The sequence below is a fragment of the Rhinopithecus roxellana genome, chromosome 5 (assembly GCF_007565055.1).
Source record: "Rhinopithecus roxellana isolate Shanxi Qingling chromosome 5, ASM756505v1, whole genome shotgun sequence".
NCBI lineage: Eukaryota > Metazoa > Chordata > Mammalia > Primates > Cercopithecidae > Rhinopithecus > Rhinopithecus roxellana.
Window position 1 is genome coordinate 12,568,864 of NC_044553.1, and position 13,811 is coordinate 12,582,674.

Below are 13,811 nucleotides of genomic sequence, written 5' to 3' on the forward strand. Positions count from 1 at the left end.
TAGAGCCAGCCCATAGTTAGGGAGAGGGGAATTAGACTGCACCTCTTAGTGGGAGAAGAAGCCCTCTTGAGTCTACTATACTGGATTCCTTGATAGGAGAGCAGCTGGGAGACTTTAAGGAGGGGAGGTTGGTTGGTGTGCTGGGTGTATGATGAATGATCAAATGTACTTTTGGATCTGGGGGCAAAGATTGAATGATAGTGGACTGAAAAGCCAGCAAGTATTGGAAGCAGAATAATGGGTGTGGGTACTTTTCAAGATTCTTGGCTTTGTGAGGAGAAAATGGAAATCAGAGTGGAGGCTCACAGTGAAGCTTAGGGTTGGAGGCATTTGCTTGTTTTTGCTTGGTTTTGAAGATGGGTGAGATCACCAATGACTCATTCTTTTCCAAATCATGGTTGTGCATTTTCTGTCTCTTAACTGATCTCTTAACTGATTAAACACTGTTGAAATTCTTTGGTCTTTGGCAATATAACTTTCTCCTGGTCCTGGTCCTTCTGCCTGTGACAAAGAAGGGGCTGTTTCCTTAAATAGTTGTATTTCCCAGGCTCTGTCCCAGCCTTCCTTGCTTCCTTATTCTGCACCTTTTTCTTGAGTAGCCTCATTTATTCTCATGACTTTAACTGCCCCTGCATGGTGAAGGCCCCAGGGTTATTTCTCTGGAGCTCCAGACCTAACTTCAGTTGCCTCTTCCATGCCTCCCCTGATGTCCCTGTAATTCCTGTTCCTATTTCTAACAATGCTGTCACTCTGGCCAGGCCAGAAGGCTATACGATGTTCCCGTTATCCCTCACCCTGTGCATCCAAACAAGTTACCAGTTACTGTGAATTTTGTCTTTAAAACCAGGGTTCTTACCTGTGGCTGCATCACTTGGGAGCTTTGCAAAAATGCAGACCTGGAGCCTCATCTCAGGCTTATTGAACTGGAATCTCTTGGGTTTTAGGTGTTCATATTTTTGTAAGGTTTTTTCCAGGTGATTCTGATGTTCACTTTGTATTGAAAACAACTCTAAAATTTTTCTTAATCCTCCAGTTCATCTGCACCATCTCTGCTTTGGTTCAGGCTTTTATAGTTTCCTGTGGCTGCCGTAACAGATTACCACAAACTTGGTAACAACAACAGATGTTTATTCTCTTACAGTTCTAGAGGCCAGAAGTCTGAAATCAAAGTGTCAGCAGGGCCCTGCTGCCCCTGAAGGCTTTTTTTTTTTTTTTTTTTTTTTTGAAAACAACAAAACTAATTTAACTTTTATTATTTTCCTTCTCCATCCTTTGAAAGTCCAAACAATACAATGACAAAACCCCAAAGCAGTAAGTGGAAATAAGCAGCATAGGTTATCACAAATCAGATAATGATGCCATAGTCGTGTCACTTATTTGAGGATGTTCTAATCTAGTTGTCGTTTAAACTGTTATAACACTTCTACCCTTTATACTTAAACTGATACATTGTAATCTTCCTGCCACCATTTCAGATAGTGTGTTAGTGACTTCTCAACACTGAAGCTTTTACTCCAGCTTCAGATATTTATCTGAAAGTGACTAGCGATTTTTATGCCAGGAGCATCAGATGACTTGTTTTTTCCCTATACATTTTGATTTACAAAATCATGAATGATTCACTGTAAAATAGTTGGTAGGCATTTCATAAAGTGGATTAAACACTCTTTTTTACTTCTTGAGGTATAACATATACCATAAAGTCCACAATCTTAAATGCACACCTAGATGAAATTTTACATCTGTGTACACCCATGTTACCACCACCCAGATTAAGATATAAAGCGTTTTCACTAGCTTGAGTATTAGCTGAAAGTCTGAAGACCCAATCTAGATACTCTGTGGATTCTATTATATAAGTTTACCTTCAGGATTTTGAGCTTAAATATATATCCTTTTTTGTGATGGTGTTTACCCACTTTGTGCTTATCTGAGGGAGCTACTGACTGGGAGATGGTAAAAAGGGAACCTTCTGGGACCTGAAGGCTCTTAAGGGGAGAATCTTTCCTTGCCTCTTCCAGCTTCTGGGGCTCCAAATGTTCCTTGGCTTGTGGTTGCATCGCCCCAGTCTCTGCCTTCATCACATGGTCATCTCCTCTCCATCCCTTTGTATCTCTTACAAAATCACTTGCCATTGGACTTAGGACCTATCAGTAATCGAGTATGATCTCATCTTGAGATTCTGGACTTAATTACATCTGCAAACACCCTTTTTGCAAAAAGCCATATTCACAGGTGACATGGATGTATCTTTTTTTTTTTCTTTTAGAGACGGAGTCTTGCTCTGTCGCCCAGGCTGCAGCACAATGGTACGATCTCAGCCCACTGCAACATCTGCCTCCTGGGTTCAAGCGATTCTCCTGCCTCAGCCTGTTGAATAGCTGGGATTACAGGCACGTGTTATCATGCCCAGCTAATTTTTTGTATTTTTAGTAGAGACAGGGTTTCACCATGTTGACCAGGCTGGTTTCGAACTCCTGACCTCAAGTGATCCACCCGCCTCGGCCTCCCAAAGTGCTGGGATTACAGGCATGAGCCACTGTGCCCAGCCTTGGATGTATCTTTTTAAGGCCACCATTCAACCCACTGCACATAGCTCCCCATGGCTGTGGTGGTGCTGCTATCTGATCATCTTGCCTCTAATCTGGTCTGGTCTTGCCTCTAATCTCTTCCAGTTCCTCCTGCACTGTGCCACCCTATGTGATTACTTTATATTTCCAATCATGTTCGCCATTTGCTTAAATCTTACCAGACTTTCCATTCCCCTTAGGGTAAAAAGCCATAACTCTTAGGGAGTACCAGTGATAGGGTTTAGCTCTGTGTCCTCCCCCAAATCTCATCTTGAATTATAATTCCTGTGTGTCAGAGGAGGGGCTTGATGGGAGGTGATTGGATGGTGGGGTGGGAGGTTGGATTTCCCCCTTGCTGTTCTCGTGATAGTTCATGAGTTCTCACAAGATCTGATGGTTTAAAGCTGTGTGGCACTTTCCCCTCTTCGAGCTTTCTTTCTCCAGCTGCCATGAGAAGAAGCTGCTTGTTTCTCCTTTGGCTTCTGCCGTGATTGTAAGTTTCCTGAGGCTTCCCAGTCGAGCGTCCTGTTAAGCCTGTGGAACTGTGAGTCAGTTAAACCTCTTTTCTTCACAGGTGGTTCTTTATAGCAGTGTGATAATGGACTAATAGAAGCAGGACGTTACAATCGGGCTCCTGCCTACCTTTTCCCCTCCTTTCCCACTACTCTCTCCACTTGAACTTCGTACTCTCCACAGTGCTGAACTATGGAGTCCTCCTTGCCTTGCACATTATATCACCCCTTCATTCTCCGTTTAGATTTCTTACTTAGATTTCTTTTTCTCTCTTTTCTTTTTGGACAGTCTTGCTCTGTCACCCAGGCTGGAGTGCAGTGGCATGGTCTTGACTTGCGGTCTCTATTTTCCTGGCTCAAGTGATCTTCCCACCTTAGCCGCCCGAGTAACCATGACTACAGGTGCATGCCACCATGCCAGGCTAATTTTCATATTTTTTGTAGAGGTGGGGTTTCAACGTGTTCCCCAGGCTGGTCTCGAACTCCTGGGCTCAAGCTGTCTGCCTGCCTTGGCCTCCCAAAGCACTGGGATTACAGGCATGAGCCAACGTGCCTGGCAAAGATTTTGACAGTTCAAGCAGTGCTTCCACCATGAAGCCTTCTCTAATGCATCCTCCCATATGCCTTGTGCTATAAGTACATCTTGTTACATGTATATTTATCATATTTGTTATTGTACCTTTCTCTCCTTCTGAGCAGAGAGCTCTGTGAAGACAGGGAAGCTGATATTCATCATTGTAGCTCTAGTACTTGGCATAAATATCGAATGAATGACCATGTAGCTTAACCTAATTAGAAACTTGTCTCATGGTGACACTGGTTTTTCCACTACTACTTTAATTATTTCCAATAGGATTTTTCATCTCAATGTATTAAGTAAGTAGGCAGTCTGTAAGTAGGCTGGCTTATTATTTGCTTAACCTGCGATATCTGTGCCTCTATGCTTAGGCAATTTAAATTAAAATGTTTCTGCATGTGTTAAGGTTGACACTTCTGGTTTCTTTCCTCCCTTTATATTATATGTGGCTTTTGGGTTGTAACTAGTGGAAATCAAATTGAGTTAGCTGAAGCTAAAGGAATTTTGTCAAGAAGGGCCGCAGTACATCTGGGCCAATAGAAACCCTTAAGGATCCTCTTTCCATTGCTTTTTGCTACTTGTCTCTGTTCATCTGCTTCCTTCTTCACTTTGTCTGCTTTTTCAGCCATATAACACTTTGTGACATCCCCACAGCTCCTGGGTTTACATTTTTTACAGCTCTAGCCAACAACTGAGAATGGATGACTCTCTCTCTGTCCCCATTTTGTATTTTCCAAAGTTAGAATGCTGTTGGCCAGGTTGGGCCAGATGTCAGCCTCTGGCCAGTCAGCCCCAGAGTGGTAGGGAAGATGTTGGCGTGGCCAGTTCATTCAAATGTGGTGCTGGGGTTCAACTTTTGGAGTTAAGGAATAGATTCCAGAGAAGGAAGTATAGTTGTGATCAGATAGCCAAACAAGCGTCTGCTGCACTCTTACAAGGCTAAGGCCTATTGACCTGGAGTCTATAGTTGAGGCAAGAGAGATACAGCACAGAGTTGTACCAAACCCCTACCAACTCCAGTGGGGATGGCACCAGTTTCAAGAGGCTGAAAGAAGAGACTCAGAGCCAGCAGATGAGACATGGGGTTTTGTTGGTGGCTTATATACAGGGGAGAGAGTCCAGTGGCGGTGGGTTGAGCAGGAGAACCACAACTGCGTATAAAAAGCATGCAGTTAACCTAGCATTTTCACTTAACATGCTCCCCCTAACAACTGCCACCTGCCAACTTTCACTTAACCAAAGCAAAGGGCCTTGATATCCTGGAGAGCCTGCGTTCCATGGGACTGGGTGGGCACTCAGATGTTCCTCACAGGTAAGGAATGACTCTGGGTTGGCCACTCTTGGATACTGTAGCTTGGAACTCTGAACACACATTCAGGTGCATCTACCATACAGGGTCATTCTCAATCACATCATTGCTGTCAAATGCACCTGCCATACACACAGAGCTGGTTAGAAGTGAAGGGCGTAGCAAGCCTTGCCAGATCTTGTACTAATTGTGTGTAGGCCACAGTAGTGAAAATGTTCCTTTGAGTTTTTTATAGTCCTGGCTTTAATTGGTTCACATATGCTTCCTTTAATATAGAATGTTCATGTTGATTTGAGTGACATGGAAATATATTAAAACAGAGCGGGTTTGTAATGGTTGTTGACTTATGGATACTTTATAGTAGTCATCACAAATACGTTTAAGAAAATATTGTACACGATTCTGATCTTGCCTGAGAAAAACTAGAGGAATAAGACTTGAAATAAATTATCTTTTTATTCATGAGACATTTTTATATAGCTGACATTCCTTTGTGCTGGAAATGGAAACATTAAAAAGACAGTGGGAATAACTTACAGTGATAATTTAAAACCATTGTCAGACTGTAGTGATGACTTGACTGGTGAAACAAACACACAAAACCCCTTTCTTCCAACTTCTGTTCCCCAGTGGACTTCACAAGTTCCTGCTTCCCCCATCTGCCCACTCCCTTCTGGATGTAGCTGGAAAGTGGAGAAGGCCCAGGGATCTGTGGGACAGGAACAAGCCACCAGACCTGCTATCTCCTAACCTTGGTGTTCTGGGGGAGCCTCGGATCTGTGATACATATGTGTGTAAATTTCAAATGTTCCTTCTTTTAGTTTTTTTCTTGAAAAGAGCTTCCACCAAGGTGGAAGCAGAGAGTAGTTGTGTTAATGTAGCAATACGGGCCATCAGTAAGAACATACAGGGGCCGATTAATACAGAGTTAGAAAACACAACTAAAAATTGAAATGCTAACTGTGATCCTGCATTTCTTTTAAGCACTAATATTAGCTAAATACAGGAAACCTGCTTACGGACATTATATGTTTTCCAGATGACTTCTAAGTTATTTGACAGTTTGTGGACTAAAACTCGTGTGTATATTTTTGCAAGCTAATTTTTGCTAACAAAAATATGTTTAATTTCTGCAAGCTGTTTTTTGCTAATCTGTCAGCTTAGGGTTCAAACAGAGATGGGAGTGAATGTGGAGGATTCAGAACTTTTAAGAAAGCAAGTAACTAAATTGGTTGTCTTACAAATAAAGATCCTGCCGACAACATTAACGTGGTTTGAAAGTGAGAGTTGAGGTTTAATTAGTATGCTATTTTCTAACTAGTTCATTTAAAAATATTCTCAACTGTATCTCTGGGGTCTATTAGAATGGTGCTAGTTGAATTGAGCCAGCGCTAATATGGCCTCTGCAGAATACTCATTTCCTTATTTATACTCTGCCACTTTCCAAAAAGATTTGAAGAGTCTGACTTTATAAAATAGGAAACCTATAATTACTTGTACATCACTCTTAAATTAAGTTCCTAGAAGTGATTTGAATTTCATTACAGCTGAAGTCTGTGTTGCAACTGTTTCCTTTTGTGGAGTGTTTAGTGGGCAATTATTTTATGACCATTCCTGTCTTTTCCCTTATTCAGTACCTCTAACTTTTATGTTTAAAACTTGAAAAATCTGCAGATAGATGAACTCTTTCCTCCCTGTTTCTAGGTACAATGGTGCTTTACCCAATGGAGATAGAGGGCGGAGGAAAAGCAGATTTGCCCTCTACAAGCGGCCCAAGGCAAATGGTGTCAAACCCAGCACAGTCCATGTGATATCCACGCCCCAGGCATCTAAGGTAGGTGGGTCTGCCAAGAGTTGGGAGGGTGCTGGCAAACAGTGACTCACAGATACTTGTTGTCTGTCACTCTCTTTCCTTTAGTCTTGTTTTCATGTAGGACAGTCTCTCAGACCATTTGAGGCTGGATAATGCTTTGTTGTGAGGGGCTGTGCTGTGCATTCTAGGGTGTTTAGCAGCTTCCCTGTCCTTGACCTGCTACATGCCAGTAGCACCCCGCCCATTCTTGCTCCCCACAGTTGTTAACCACCGTAAATGTCTCAAGACATTGCAGCCTGTCTCCTGGGGAGGACTGAGCAGGTAAAATCTGTCCTGTTAGGAAGCACTGATTTAGGATACCAAAGCAGCTAGCGTTTATTATTTTGGAATAGATGTAGTTGAAACATGATGTTATTTATCCTAAAGAGTTTTTGTTTTAAAGCTGGATATAAACCTCATGATTTAATTTCCTTCTGTTAATTGAGTGTAGTACGTGGTTTTATATAATCTGTATGTACGTGGAATTGAATTTGTGTGGCTCGTAGAAAGATGAAAAGTGTACACGACCAAGTGATAAAAGAGGCCAACTATACATATTTTTCTCATAATTTTGAAGTGAATAAAATGCTAATTTAAGAATAACTGGTTATTTGTTTTCTGATCTATAAGTCAAGGAAAAAATCTGAGTTTTTATTCCAGTTGATTTATGTTACATAGTAGATTTATTACAGTGTTTCTTTAATTAAATTCTTTAATATATAATCTTATTTTCTATAAAATATATTTACATGAAGCATTTCATATGGGACTATTGGCTGTACCTGTTGATCATGAGTTTGGGCCACCTGGCATATAAATGAGAGTCTTGATTTCCATTTTTCCTGAAAACTTACTTTTGGAAGAAAAAGGAATGGCTTCATGGAAGCACGTGTGATATTTATATGCAATGTAAACATAGATCACCTTTGTTAATGTTTTTGTTTTTAAAAAGCTCCTATTTCTGAAGCAGTGCCATTGAAAGAATTTGTTAGGAGATGCCAATTGAAATGATCTTGTATTAATGAGGGGATGAGTAGATAAGAAAATAGCAAACACCAAGGAAACAAGAAAGATTAATATTTAGTAGATAAGCCAAAGCTAGAAAAAGAGAAATAAACTAAACATTTGTAGGCAGAAAGGACATTTTATAAGGAAAATAAAAGAAATCCAGCTTTACAAAGATTCTCAGGAAAGGAAGAGGTAAAATAGCAACAGAATCTTAAGAGGTCAAGGAAATAGGAGATACATTTTGTACTCCAAAAATATGTGGTGAAGAAGGATACCAAAGCAGACGTTTTGAAGCATGTGATAAGTGCCAGAAATGCTCTGGTATTTAGATGTGGTCCTTGTAATTTTGTCTGTTTGTTGACATTTCTTTCTTTTCCTTCCTCTTTTTAAAAATCTTGGGTTCAGATTAATACAGTGGCTGACATTTTAAAAAAATGTATAGAACTCTTGCTTTGATTACTCATGCTTCATGTTGTGATAGAATATGAAAATTTGTAACTATTGAGAGAAAAGTATCTCTTCTTTATTCTTCAGCCACTGCCATCTCCTCCCATTTTAGCCTTTTATGTTTTACTTTTATATCTAGATTTTACTTCAAGTTATCTAGATTATTAATCTTTTGATAATTGTCATCTAAGTCTGTGTTTAAAAATATTACCCGCAGTACTAAAAGTAGGGCAGATTGGGTTTTGGTCTTGACCCTCTATATTTTATAATCTGGGAAAAATATATTCTCAGGGCCTCAGTTTACTCATTAGAAACTGAGTAAATTGGCTTCAAGCAGGAGCTCTGTTGAATTAGAAAATATACTTTGGTTATAACAATAGCAATTATTCTGGCTAAGATAAAACAGACAAAAGTTAGAGAAATTATTATAGGCTAGCCCTCAGAATCAGGGAAAAGTTGAGTAACCAGGTTTTGAGAGAGAGTAGAACTGGAGTGTCAACAGGAGTGCACGTGGATATTTTTTTCAAGAGTGTTAGATAGTGACTTTACTCCAATCAGCTTCTATCTCTTTTAAAGGTTTTACATTTTCAAGAGAGAGAATCTGATAGGTCTGCCTACCCTGGGTCACTGAATTATGACCAAGGCAGATGGGCAAACTAAGACCGGACATATTTATTGTGAGTAGATCAGCCACCCCGTGTTGCCTTTCAGACTCTCACACTGTCATCCTGGCCAGCTGTGCCCGGCCTCTCCTGCTGCTAGGTTTGCTCTGTTGGCACCTTCTACCTTGGAGCCTCACATCTACCTCTTCCGCCCCTTACTCCTGCTCCGTCTCAAACTGTCACCCCCGCCAGCTGTGCCCGGCCACTGCTGCTGCTAGGTCTGCTCTTTTGGCACCTTCTACCTTAGAGCTCCAGCCAGTTGGGAACTCAGCCCTTTACTTGTTTAACCTTTTCTTCAGATAACCCCCCTCCCACTTCCTGGCTTTAACTGAATCTGATTTTCAATGAATGCACTCTTTTATTATTTTTTCCATCTTACGTTTGTGGAACATATTCAGTGACTCAGTACCTGCCCCCGAGTCTCTTTCTCCCTGACCCTGTAGCATCTATGGTTTGTAGTACGTTAACTCTTTCAGTTTCTTTTCCACTTTTCCCACTGATGTGGTGCCCCTTACAGCCTGTTGTCACTTGCAAATGAGAATTATCTCCAGTTCATTCTATTTCTGGATATACTTCCTTATCTCTTATCATCAAGACATCCAGCCCGTTAGCCTATCTCTGTTTGCCACAGTTACTGGCCCACTTGGCCTCTCCAGGTATGTCTTAATTCCACTCCAGATTCTCTTTCTCCGGGCTCTTTAGGTATCTCTCTTCCTGTGTGTCTGACTCTGGGCTCTTACTGACCCTGCTGGACTGTTTTTTTCTTTTTGTCTTTATTGCTCACCCCATGCCCCTTAAGAATGGCAGTAAATGTCATGGTACCTGGCAGACACTGGCATGAAATGACAGTGGTTTGTGTACCCTGACATTTTTGATGCTGCAGTATTGGTCATGAAAGTTCATGTTTAATTGGAGTTGGGAACGTGGGACCTAGAAGGGTAGGTGTGGTTATTCATTACTAGGATTTAAGTTCTTTGGCTTTTGGCTGTGTTGTTTCTTCCCTCTGCCACAATCATTCCCTCTGCCCGCATTCTGGAGGCAGAACAGGGATAGCCCTTTGCTGGTGGTCGTGGCAGCTGGGAAACAGGACCTCTTAGTTTTCCATGCATGTCAGATGAGGATGGCAAGTGTGTGCTACTGTTGTGTAATCTCTATTTGTGTAATGTTTATTCATGTATATATTTGTACTTAGAATAATACTCAGAGGTATTTCTCTGATTATGTAATGTGTGTGTGTGTGTGGTTTGGGTTTTTTTTAATCAAAAGTCCTGTTTTACTTCTGGCCATTCTGTTGCATAGGCATAGGGCTTTTAGCAATTTATTCACCCATCCATTTATTCAACAAATATTTATTCAGCACCTTCCATGGCCAGGCATCACGCCAGGTATTGGATATTCTGCTGCAAACAAACACATCCACATGGAGCTAAATTTCTAGTGAGTAGGCAAACGAGAAAGAATCATAGGATACACATTCGACTGCACTTTGGGGAAAGCTCTAAGAGGAAGGGGTCACAGAGTTTAGACAAGGTGTAAGGAAGGATCTCTAAAAAAGTGGTGCGAGCACTGTGAGCTGGAGAGGAGGAGTTGACCAAAAGAGCAGAGATCAGGGGTCTTGTGGGTCTGGGTGGAAAAGTTGTATTTTTATGTAAGGGGAAATATTGAAGGGTGTGAAGCAGAGGGAGTGACATGATATGACTGAGAATTTAAGTCAGTTTATGTGTTCATTTACTTTTTCATGATAGGGGACAACTATTTTGCTCTTACTTAACCAGTAAATAGTATGATGGTGTTGGTGGTGACGGTGTGGATACTGGTGCCTGATCGGAAATATTTTGTTAGCTGCGTGTTTTAAATTTAGCAACATTACTATGGAAAACTCTTCATAATGGTTTTCCCTTCTTAGATTATGCTTTATTGAAATGTCCTTTTTTGGGTATTTTTACTTTTAAAAAGTAACTGAAAATCACTTTATTCCAGCTGGCCTATTTCCGAATGGAAAATATTAGTGGTCTTTGATAGTTTAGAGAAACATGAGGGCCATTTAATGTCATTGTTACAACCAGGCTGCTCTTCAGCCTGTTTGGGCTGCTGTGGCTCTACTCGTTGATAAAATACTGAAACTCTTTCTTATCAGTTGATGAATAATACAACAGTAACCATGAGAAGTGGCAAAACGAATAACGATATAATTTTCGACATAAACTCATTCACCCAAGCTGATTTTGTAGGATGTGCTGGGGTCCACTTTGAAAGCGCTCACTGTCTGTCTGCCGAGCCTCTGTCTCATGGCAGTGAGTGGTGTCGATCTCCTGCACGTTCATGATGGAGCTCGGGCCTCCGTTCTTTGGGAGAGTCATCGGCTTATCATCAGCCTCAGACTTTCTCATTGCTCCTGTTTTTAGATAACTGAGTTTTAAATAGGTCTTTCTTTGGTTTATTTCATGGTTACTGCATTATAACTCTTGGATTAGTCATGTGTGGTGTTTCGTACTTAGAAGTTCAAGAATTAATTTGTTGAGTATTTTATTTTAAATAAAGAGGCAATGAAGTTTGGGTAAATTTTCTTTTCTTAGATGTCATAAACATGAGTATTCTGAATCTCTGAGAGAAGAAAAAAAGAAATAACAGTAATAAAACACAGCTAAGAATATCTTTAGTACTATGCAGGAATATAAACCTGAAACAAATGATTTGTAGGTCTAGAATAAAAAACAATTTGATTATTTCAACAAAAAATAATAGACATAAATCAGTTTCCAAAAATTGAAATAACAACGTCCAAAAACATTTTATCTGAGAGTTTTGACAAGGCAAGGGAAAAACAATTTATGAAGTATCAATATAATGTACTGTATAGTTTAAAATAATTTTCTGACATAAAGTATTTATTAGGACTTCAAGAATAGTTTTTATGTGAATGTAGCATGGACATTTAGGTTTATGGTCCTAATTGTTGCAAAACATATATCTACTGAGATGCAGAAATGCATTTTGGAGAACTTATAAATCAGAGCAGTAAAATTTCAGTCATTATTGACAGAGCTCCAACAATTTCACATAGAATTGTTTTAATAATTTACTTAAAATGCAATATTCAAGACTTCAAAGATAGTGTGATGGTTTTTATTGATTTCATGGAGCTGGAAGGAAGAACATCTGAAATATATTAAACTTTATTAGTCATACTCAAGAAAAATGGTTTCAATGAGAAATATTTACATGAAAACCTTATGAATGTTTTACAGATGGTGCAAGTATAGTGTTAGGGAGAAAAAGTTGTCTCAGCTGAAATTCTAGGAAAATTTTTAGATGTTTTAATTGGATACTGTCTCACTTATATTTGGTTATCTCTGGATGATGCAGTAGGAAGATAAGCCAAGTAAACCACTTACCTTTGTTTTGGAAATTTTATATTTATCTTATATCAAGTAATAGAGAATTAAATAACGTATTTGAGACCTTGGAATTGAGGTAGCTGTTTGGACTTTTAATGGGCAACCAAAGATGGGAATATTTGTGTTAATGGACATTGGTAAAACAGCATTTGGACAATTTTTTTTAGCGGTTTGGCTCTATTACATCATATACTAAGCAATGTGAATTTTTTCCACGGTTTTAGAAAACAGAAAAATTTTAATTATTGAAATGGACAGATTTATTTGACAAATACTAAGTGATAGAACATATAAACCAAATACAGGAAACTGTGATTGAGAAGAAGGTATTAGAGGAACAAACAAGTTTGAAATGAAACAAAATGTTAATTCCAAGGGAAAAACTTACATTGCCTGGCAAATTAAAAGAAAATACACTTATTTGGTGACAAATCTGAGGAATACAATTACATTTTAATTACATCCTTTTAATTTATCGATTTTGAGAACTTGGCTAATTGTTGTTTTCAAAGCACCATAGATTGAAGGCAAGCAAAATTTTATATAATTAAGCCAGAAATTAAGCAGAACAATCCAATAAATAAGGATTTTCATAAGGCTTGGATGGTAATAGAAATAGTGAATAGAAAATCTCAATATTATTAGGGCTGAAAAAAATAGAATTTAACTAATATTAGTTCAGTAGAAGATAATGGAAGATTTACTATGAGCAGTATTATGTGGTGGAAAAATCTGTGTATATTAAGACGTGGTTTGCCCATTTTCCTTAATTAAATGGGGAAAATTTTTGAAAGAATTTGGTCTCTTATATCAATCACAGCTCATACATTGCTTAAATTGTGACAGATATATCAAATAAAAAATCATACCAGTAATTTGTAACAGTTAACAGATGACTTGGAAATGATTTACATGATTTGATGAACGGTTGCTGTTGTAACTTACTTCACCTGGGATACGGTTTCATAAAATGTGTAATTCATATTATTTAGAGAATAAATGGAATATTTTAAAATTTTTTATTTATATGCCTAATTTTTTATGAACAGGCTGGTTGTTAAATAATATCGCTCCTGACATGAATAACTTTAATAAATCTATCTGTGATTAGGTGATTATCCTATTTTATGTTTTACATAGAATGAGTTTTGGATCAAGAATTGGCTGTTATGAATCCTCTATTACATTTCCATAAACTTTGATTAATCAGTACTTTTCTGTAAAATGTGACTAATCAATACTTTTATGTTTTTCTGTAGTTCTTTTGGTAGTTCTGTCGTTGCAAATAATGTAAGTATAGCAATTTGTGAGCTGTTCTTTTCCTTTCTTATTTTTGGTTTAGTTTTTTACTTCTGTTACTCACAAAGCAAACGTTAGGCTGTCTTATTTAAATACATTTTCTTTCAAATCATCTAAGTAAAATTTTGAGCTTTTTGCCACTGTATTTAAGCCAGGCAGTGTTACTTTCACTGATTT

The 13,811-nt window shown here is 38.9% G+C and overlaps 1 protein-coding gene across 4 annotated transcripts in view; it reads left to right on the plus strand.

Annotated features, from left to right (window-relative positions):
- The window catches only part of PELI2 (pellino E3 ubiquitin protein ligase family member 2), a 184,431-nt gene that overhangs the window by 54,195 nt on the left and 116,425 nt on the right, over positions 1-13,811 (plus strand). For 3 of the 4 annotated variants that reach the window (XM_030931178.1, XM_030931179.1, XM_030931181.1), the window contains exon 2: positions 6,673-6,802. In XM_030931178.1, coding sequence (XP_030787038.1) covers positions 6,673-6,802 — 130 coding nt within the window. Of the gene's footprint in view, positions 1-5,660; positions 5,759-6,672; positions 6,803-13,811 lie in introns of those variants that run through there. The other variant, XM_030931180.1, reaches the window with a different exon arrangement.